At 34.4% G+C, this 8,674-nt stretch overlaps 2 protein-coding genes across 10 annotated transcripts; both read right to left on the bottom strand.

Moving 5' to 3' along the window:
• Nucleotides 1-1,001: 1,001 nt before the first annotated feature.
• Nucleotides 1,002-4,294, bottom strand: LOC114181743 (protein BUD31 homolog 2). 5 transcript variants are annotated; one of them, XM_028068284.1, is made up of 6 exons: nt 3,864-4,147; nt 2,839-2,922; nt 2,656-2,727; nt 2,323-2,424; nt 2,034-2,221; nt 1,002-1,356 (listed from the first exon to the last, which is right to left on the bottom strand). In XM_028068284.1, exons 4-6 carry the CDS (start codon nt 2,414-2,416, stop codon nt 1,201-1,203), a joined length of 438 nt encoding a protein of 145 aa, XP_027924085.1. In that variant the 5' UTR covers nt 2,417-2,424; nt 2,656-2,727; nt 2,839-2,922; nt 3,864-4,147; the 3' UTR covers nt 1,002-1,200. The 5 variants fall into 5 exon arrangements, with proteins under 5 accessions (XP_027924085.1, XP_027924088.1, XP_027924086.1 ...); XM_028068287.1 differs by having other exon boundaries at nt 2,839-2,963; nt 3,864-4,061; XM_028068285.1 differs by lacking the exon at nt 2,656-2,727.
• A 9-nt stretch (nt 4,295-4,303) lies between these two features.
• LOC114181741 (type IV inositol polyphosphate 5-phosphatase 9-like) lies at nt 4,304-7,172 on the bottom strand. 5 transcript variants are annotated; one of them, XR_003603907.1, is made up of 9 exons: nt 6,771-7,171; nt 6,511-6,677; nt 6,287-6,394; nt 5,851-6,190; nt 5,527-5,711; nt 5,214-5,322; nt 4,958-5,109; nt 4,644-4,881; nt 4,304-4,394 (listed from the first exon to the last, which is right to left on the bottom strand). XR_003603907.1 is itself a non-coding variant. In XM_028068279.1 (8 exons), the coding sequence occupies exons 2-8, from the start codon at nt 6,672-6,674 to the stop codon at nt 4,752-4,754; spliced, it is 1,188 nt and encodes a 395-aa protein (XP_027924080.1). In that variant the 5' UTR covers nt 6,675-6,677; nt 6,767-7,172; the 3' UTR covers nt 4,398-4,751. The 5 variants fall into 5 exon arrangements, 4 of the variants coding, with proteins under 4 accessions (XP_027924080.1, XP_027924081.1, XP_027924082.1 ...); XM_028068279.1 differs by lacking the exon at nt 4,304-4,394 and having other exon boundaries at nt 4,398-4,881; nt 6,767-7,172; XM_028068280.1 differs by lacking the exon at nt 4,304-4,394 and having other exon boundaries at nt 4,398-4,881; nt 6,511-6,668; nt 6,771-7,172.
• Nucleotides 7,173-8,674: the final 1,502 nt, after the last annotated feature.

Genomic DNA, 8,674 nt, shown 5'->3' with positions numbered 1-8,674 from the left:
TTATGAAATAAATGGAAAAGACTAAATGCAAAATACAAGTTGAATTTATTTTTTCTTAACAAACAAAGAACTAAACTACCTTTCTTTTTAAGGCCAGAGAACAAAATGAATAAAAGTAAGTAGATAAAGGATTAGCCAAAAATAAAAGTACAAATAAATCTCACATATTTTTCATATCTCACCTCTCATAATTGGATATAGAAAATCATATCTCACCTTTAAAAAGCTAGTTAAAAGTGAATCTTTCAAAATCATATCTAACATAAACTTATTTTGAAACTTTAAATTACGAAAAATAATATATATATATATATATATATATATATATATTATGAAGTAATTTTTAGAAATTAGGTTAATTCTTTGAGAAAAAAGATTTAAAAAAAAAGTAAACTTACAATTATTATTTGACAGACTTCAAAAACTAATATAAATATAATTTTATTAAAAATAGGTTTAATTAATTTTTAAAATATAAGATAAAATTTGAAACTTTTCAATTTAGTCTCTTTTAAATTTTTATGATTTATTAAATACTCAAATAAATTATATTTTTCAATTGAATCTTACTGTATAATTTTTCATTTTTCCGATAAATAGGTGATGTGGTTGTTAATTAGATAATATAGTGGTTATTTAAGGATAAGGTGGGGTGGAAGAAGACTACCAGGCCAAAGAAGCTTGGAGGTTTAGCAGTGTTAGGCAAAGGTACTATAGTCATCTCTGATATTTTTTTAGCACATATTTGAAGAATGGAAGTGTTAAAGCTCCCGATTTTTGGGAAGATGAAATTAAAATGAAGAATGGGATTGGCGAGTTTGACTTCTGAAGATACTGCAGTCTACTGGATTTAAAGATTAAATTCTCGAATAAGTTGACGGAATATGCTTCACTTTGAGTTCTTTCTCACAAAAATAGTTTACTTCGAAAAAATAATAATAATAATAAGATTCTTCTAAGCCCATTGATTAAGTTGCACCATGTTAGGCTAACAAAGAAGAAGAGGCACAAAACTAAGTCAGATTCTGAACTAGACATATAAATAATATACCTAATACACAACACTCATGTAGTAGACAACAATACAAATGGAGAAATTGTGTCCCATCTGAGTTTCGGACAACAGAAAATAAAGAAAGGCTTGACGAAATTAGTACTAAGAAACCCTCCACTTACACCAATACAAGAATTGTTGTCCAATCAGTCTCCACTTGCACAACCCTTGCATCCACAATGAACACACTCAATCACCTTCTCCTCCCTAAGTTGCTTCGGAACTCTGCAAACACAAGTGGTGGCAAAATTGTGATCGCGTGGCTGCATGCACCTCAGGCAGCATAGACGTTCATAACCAGGCTGCAATTCGGACCAAAAACATAATGATTTAGGTACTCAACGTCCCACACAGATAAATTAAAATCTAAGTACCAGTAATACGATAATATTGTTTTTAACACTTTTTGGCTGAGAACCAAACACACCATAAAACAATTAACATCTTCAAGAAGGCACAAATGAGTACAGCATTAACATATTTCTCATTTCACAAGTACTCAATATCAGAATGAAAATGAGTTAACTTAATTTTGGACAATGTTGACTTTATAATGTTGTTTTTGATTAAAAGCGAGTTTGAAGCAATGTGATTTATGTATAAATTTAACCCATCTGAACAAAACCAGTATGTTTATATTACATTAGAATCATGTGTAATCACAAATTTCTGTTTGAAACAGACACAAGATGTTTTTCAGAACAAGTTTACAAATGACAAAATCATGGTTAAAAGTTTGAGAGAAATGCAAGCATGCAACCTAAAGCAGTGTAGCAGGATGGCTGCTATAGCAGTGAATGTTATGTATACCAGATAAACCATTTTCTACTATACACATAAACGCTAAAGAAGCCTAAAATTAAAGAGATGATTAAGCCTTCAATAACAATAAACGCCAGGGATGTAATGAATCTATGATAAAAGAAATAGAAAAAACAAAAGCTTTTTCAAAAATAGAATAAAAACATATTTTAGGTACCTTCTTCCACTTAGCAATTAGATTGCGGTCAGCATATCCTTGATCAAGACAGAATTCATACAGTTCTTTAGAAATTTCTTTCCTCCGATGGTAGAGGTCAAATATGTAGCGGCTCTTCTGGTGTGCAATCTTAAATATTGGCCACAGTGTCTCACATTTCCTTTTACCATCATGTGGATCATTCTCAGCTGCCACATAAAGGATATAAAACTATTAATTTCTAATTTCATACAACATAATATAATATAATATAATATTTGAAGGCAAGCACATGATGTAAATTTCCAACCTTCCCTCATCTTTGCTTGAAGTTCCCGGAGTGTAGGCTCAATTAACTCCCAACCCTCTGGGTATTTAACACGATTTGTCTTTACTTTTGGCATTTTTATATCTGTTGACGGAAACATGGAACCAAAGGGTCAATTTCCATACATTCTACTGAGCACTTCATACAGATCAATCACGCTAAGCAAATAGTTTTGTATATTCAATCCTATCAAAGCCTAATCGAAGACAGCCAACAATATCATTCACTCAAAGGAAAGTAAGAGAATCAGAAATCTTCAATTCTATCAAAGCCTAATCGAAAATCGTTCAAAAGAAAATAAGAGAATCTTAATACATCAAATGAGTTCATCAATTGCTGGATTTTACTATTCCGCGAAAACCTTAACCTAGGTTATCCGCTGCAAACCTAAAACATAGCAACGAAACTTATCAAGAATCATTGCACCTGGACATGAGCAATTACAAAATTCACAAAAATAGGACGGAGATGGAGAGCGAATAGGGATGAAAAACTTACCGGTGTTGCAGACAGGAATCAAAGGTAGAAGCTATTCGTCTGGCTGACTTCGCAGAAATTTTGTCGTCGTTTCGAATCGAAACCCTATGGATTAGGGTTTAAGAGGAAAAGCAACGACTCAAAAACTGGGAAAAACTACGGTAAGAAGCGGATGTACATGCTCCTAATCCATGTGTTTATACTAGCATTAATAGAGGGGATTATTGGTTTTTATCTGCACTAATTTTTATTATTTTTTAAGTAACTAAATTTTTAAACTAAGCAATTGTCTTTATCATTTTTATATCTTGGATTCAAACTATATGCAAACAGAGTGGGTCATCGACATGATTTGCAAGTAAAAATAATAACAGTAAAAAAAAAAAACACATGTAGAATCGCTGCTCATGTATATCTACAGGAACTTTCCTCCTGCAAAAACTTCAATTGAAGAATACAACAACAATTATCTATTAAACAAGAAAATTATCACAACAGATAACCCTGCAATATATAATAACATAACTGATTCAGTTCAGGCAGGTTCAGAAGACTAGCAGCAGAGTTTTATTTTATATGGAGAGCACATATAATGGGTCATAAAAAGCTATGTACATGGACTATATGCAAGATCTATACATTACATTCAACAAGAATAAAAGCTTTCCCTTCTATCAGATTAGGTTCCCTATCTTTCTAAATGCCCTCCTTCCAAGTTCAACGGACATCATCAATATGATTGTTGCTTTAAACCCCTGAATGTCTAGCAATGGAACAACCAAAAATTTCATTTACATTACTCAGTATTAATACAATAGAAAAAAGTGCAGTGGCCGAGGATAGCATATCCTCCAAAGCTACGAAATTGAAATTGGAGGAAAATTTAAGAATGAACAGCGATTAACGGCAGCAGCTACAGCAATTACGATTCACAGAATGGGTCGTAGTGGTCGGAAATCACAAAATCAGAAATTTAGGTTACGAAAATCAGGAATTTAGGTTACGAAATCGGGAGAAAGGGACCAGAACGCAAATTACGAACAAACCTGTCTTCGCGGTGGTCGTGGCGGTCGGAATCGTTCGCCAATCGCAGTCCGATGGTGGCTCTGCGTTCTCCGTGCACTGCGCTGTTTTCTCGCTGCTGCCAGCGACGTGGTGGATGTCACGGTGGAGGAGAAGCAGGTATGGCCAGCGGCGACGTGGTGGCCAGCGGCGACGTGGTGGCCAGCGGCGACGTGGTGGCCAGCGTGTTTCGTGGTGGCCAGCGGCGACGTGGGTGGAGGAGAAGCGAGTATGTGTGTGGCGCAGAGTAGAGAGCGGAGAAGAAGAGTTGCAGTCTCGCAGTCGCAGAGTGTGTGAGGCGTCTGGGCGTAGTGTGTGAGAAAGGAATATTAAAAAAATTGTGCACGTGGTCTTTGTTTTAGTAAGTAATACGGGCAGCGGGCCGACCATTTTGGCCCGCGGGTTGGCCCGACGGGCCAGCGGACTTAAGAAGCTGGGCTGTTTCGGACTGGTGGATTGAATTTCTTGCCATGCTTTTTCCGTCAGGTTCGTTAGGTCCGGCTCATTTTGTCATCCTAGTTTTAGGGGTGGATGAGTTTTAAGCATATAACATAGGAATATTGAATTTAATCTTAATACCAGTTTCTTGTATGAATTAAAATTACAAACATGACAAATTACTATACTTTGCATCAGCTGATCACCCTTTTCTCTGCTCCAAAAAATATTGACAGCAACTCTTTCTCAGGCCTCTTATGTATTTTCTAACACAAAAAGTAGGGCAAAAGTAAACCAAAAATATTAAAGTCTGACAATTGGCCTACCATACACATGTCTTGGATCCTTAAAGGATAGACCTCATTTGAGAAATGGTATAATGAGAAGTGAAATGTATTGGACGAAAGCTTTTGTTGTAACATTTTGAACCATATTCAATTCACTGCCACCTTGATGTCTGCTGTGAACATTGCTCGTACAGGTCTATGATCAGATAGTCTTGACTCACTCCTGTTGTATTGGATTTGCCTCATTCCCTTCCCAAACCATATTATTCTATCACACCTGCAATACCAATACTCTACACCATCATGTTCTTAAGGGACCTCAGAATCAACCAAATTGTTTGATGTATGCTTACCATGCTGGAGAACGCCCCATTTTGCTTCTATGCTGCTCATCACAACCTAGATAATCTTTAGAATTTGGCCGGTATTTGTATGTAGGTGGAAACTCTATAACTCCTTCATGCCAACCTTGGAACACATTGCCCTCCATCAGCTCCAGCTTCAGCTATACATAATTTGAGTGGAGTTTAAATTCTTGAACTCAAAACAGTAGTGACTAATTAATAAAAACCATTACCTTAAACGGTTTTTAATTTGAACAAGCATTACCTGATCATATTTCAACAAGGTTTCCCACTCTCTTCTCTTGATCAGTGATTGTGTTGTAGAGTTTGGCATATAAATCCTGTAGTTCAAGTCTCCTAGCCAGACTATTCGGCTGCATGGGACCAGGTACCCTTTTTAGATGAAGTTCTATTGAATGTGTTCTACTTGTATAAACTGATTATACCCAATTACTTAAATGTTCCTCGATCAAAACCAGTTTGAGGAACTGGAAATAGTTACATATCTCATATACAATGATAATATATCTCTGGTCTTAAAAAAGGTGTAAGTTTTACACAATCTAATATGCACTTACTCATGATCAATGATCTTTTGAGGCCTATCTTGCAGAGGCCCAGAGGGGAAGATTGTCCTGGACAAAATATCTGTTGCATTAACGTTTCTTTGTCTTCGGTCTGATTCTTTTCCACCAGATGCTAGATGACTACATACAAAGCAGAAACTTGTTTCATGCAAGTAAAATCTGATTGATACCGAACCCTGTATTTTAAGATCAATAAAAGAACTAAGAATTCATTTGATGTTTCAAAACTGCCATCTGCATTCTCAAACAGCTATTTGTTTAGTTAAAGAAAACAAAAACATGCATTCTATTTCTCTGTAACATGTCAAAACAAACCTTGTTTCCGAAGTAGCCCATGATTCCACAGCCAACAGATGAAACATTCAAGTGCCTGATTGTCTGATAGAGGTCACATCGAACCCATATGGTTATGAACATTCCCACCATCTGCCTGCTTATGATGCACTGAAAGTCTTGTTGATGTTCTCCCTCTGCACAATTATGTTCCTTCAAAGGATATATCTTCTGTGATTCAGCTATTCTATCTCCTTCAACCATCTTTGTTGGTGTTCTATTGTTAAGGGCTGCTCCAATTAGAGAATTCCATTTCGTACAAACTTTTCTGTTTTGGGGACCAAGTACATTTGCTGCATTTAGAGGTACAATTTCTTGGAACCTAGTACATCATAATGAAATAATAGGAATCCAACAGTTTAGTTTCTATGCAGTTAACTCTTACATATAATTTTAATTAACAAAAGCAAATGATTACCCCAGAACATAAATATCTGCTGAATTATTTTCTGTGTCAAGCCAGTCTTCCATATCTAAGTTCTTGGGTGGTGTAATGCCTCCAATATTCCAGGAACCAACAAAGATCCTTGTGCAAGTTAATTTCCAAAATCAGAGTTGCATCAAAGGTGATGTATAGCTAGAAAAGGATTAAAGTGCCATAGAAAAATTTGTTCAAGAATTTATATTACTATGACCTCATACTTTTTGGTTTGATGATAGAAATGTCTTCTTGAGTATGCAGGTGCTTGATTCAAACTAGGAGTTTCCTTTCTGGCCTCTGATGAATTCTGGTTTTCTCCTTTGAAGCTATCAATGTTTAATATCTTTTTCATAATCTTACTCTCCCTCAGCTTCAAGCCCTGCATGATCTTTGGATGAAACATATTATACACTCATAAAGCATACAGAAAGAGCAAAATAGAGAGAGTGAAAGCAACATAGGAAGAGAAAGAGATACCTACTTGCATCCTTTATGTGATGTTCTTGCCAATGGTTTTTTACTACAATTCTAGCAAAATATAGAAGTGGCATATCAAACCAGAGAAAAGCAAGAAAAGAAAGAAACTGCATCAAATATCATGAGAAGGGTTTATTATGAGTGGAAGAAGGGGATTTATAAGCATGCAGCTTAATCAAATTGATTAAAAAATTGGTTATGGACAACTTTTAGCCATGTAGGGACAGCAGAAAAAACCTGGGGTACCTCTCATACATACAGGATTTACTCTTTATATTCCTTTTTATACAGACATAACATGTTTCTCTGTGTTTTCTTAATGTTTGATCGCGTATGTTTATGTATTCCCCCACCCCATCCCTTACCATACTTTTTATGAACTTTTATTTAACTGATACTTTCTAGGAATCAGTGAAATTGAAACTCTTGCGTTTCTTAAACAAGTGAGATTATGGAAAATAGCAAATGTTAATTATTGTAAGGTCATGAAGTCAAACAAACACAGTTCTTCTTTCACCACTATCACTTTTTTTGCTGAAGGTGGTGGGAGAAATTTGTTTGTAAGTAGTTTTAAGAAGGAAAACAACTTCCTAAACTAAGAAAAATAAGCTTATGCAAATTGATTTGTATAAGTTATTTTCCATTAACTGCTCTAAAATGTTGTTTTTGACTTGGACATAAACTGGTTTTATTTTTCCTTTTAGATAGATATAGTTGATGAATTTCTTTCAACATACAAAAAACCAAACATATGATAAAGTCATTGGATAGAAATGTCATTTGCTCAATGATTATTATTAAACCTAAAGCTAGGTGCATGCATAGGTTTTTGACACAACATGCACAAAATAACTATATAATGATGACCCTATGTTTATGTTTGGCGTATGAATAGAATTGTTGGTCATTTTCATTGCACTCCTTTCAACTCTGCCCATGTGCAAACATAAACATCCTATATCCTTCATTTTAAGGGACAATACCCTTTCAATCATACCTATCATATAGACTTAGTTAAAGTTATGGTTTGTTATGCCCAAAATTATCATATATTTACCTTTTTATTTCACTGTCTAACAATTACACAACTTTGCATGCATCATAATTGATACAAAAGTTAAAAAATTATGAATTCATTGAATGGAAGGAATAATTGATTCCTTTATCTGCACACACATTAGAATATGTGTATGAATATGTTTTTGAACAAACGTCTTTATAAGCATTCCAAAAAAAATACGTAAATTAAATTTCTAAAATAAGATGAATTACATTTAAAATAAGATTTAGATATAAAAATTGGCCTTGAAATGCTTTGGAGTGTGAAATTGTGAAAAAATGTGCCAAAATTTATATGAGGAGAGTTCACGGGTTTCCATTCTTTGAGAAGAAAGATGATTGGTATGATATGGTTGATGTGATTAGTGTGATTCCTTCCATGTTAGGTGCACATTATTCCTCCAACTTTAGTAATAAACAATTTCTAACAATAAATTATTCTAACCTTTGATTCTTTCTATACTATAAAATGTTGCAAGATATACAAGTGTCAAATTTAGAGTCCCATTATCATAGTTATCATTAAACAAATTAAACAAAAGCAAGACACCATTGAACTATGGACAGAATTTTCTTCTCAAATCATGCAAAGACAAAAGTGGGAAATGAATCAATCATTCACGCAAACCCTTTTTTTCTAAACCCTATCTTTGATTTTGACATTCATTATAGTTCCTGCTACCTTCAATAATGGAATAGCACTATAAACTTTCTTCATCTTTTTTTCACTATGGTATACCTTTTTTTTTTCATTGGTACATACTTAATCCGTTTTCTTGTTCTATTTGGAAATCAATATCGTTGTTTTTAAGCATTGTTTTTTGAATTCGAAAAAAATCAAAGAAATAG

The sequence above is a fragment of the Vigna unguiculata genome, chromosome 4, assembly GCF_004118075.2.
Source record: "Vigna unguiculata cultivar IT97K-499-35 chromosome 4, ASM411807v1, whole genome shotgun sequence".
Lineage (NCBI taxonomy): Eukaryota > Viridiplantae > Streptophyta > Magnoliopsida > Fabales > Fabaceae > Vigna > Vigna unguiculata.
This window is presented reverse-complemented; position numbering and strand designations above follow the sequence as displayed.

Excerpts from the sequence above, each read along its gene's own strand:
- LOC114181743 (XM_028068282.1), bottom strand. The coding sequence starts at position 4,269 with ATGGTCGGCCCGCTGCCCGTATTACTTACTAAAACAAAGACCACGTGC. Across the intron at positions 2,425-3,863 it reads CACGACCACCGCGAAGACAG|ATATAAAAATGCCAAAAGTA; the intron begins GTTTGTTCGTAA and ends TTCCGTCAACAG. Across the intron at positions 1,357-2,033 it reads TAATTGCTAAGTGGAAGAAG|CCTGGTTATGAACGTCTATG; the intron begins GTACCTAAAATA and ends TCCGAATTGCAG.
- LOC114181741 (XM_028068278.1), bottom strand. Across the intron at positions 5,110-5,213 it reads CCTTGTTGAAATATGATCAG|CTGAAGCTGGAGCTGATGGA; the intron begins GTAATGCTTGTT and ends AATTATGTATAG. Across the intron at positions 4,882-4,957 it reads ATGGGGCGTTCTCCAGCATG|GTGTGATAGAATAATATGGT; the intron begins GTAAGCATACAT and ends TTGGTATTGCAG.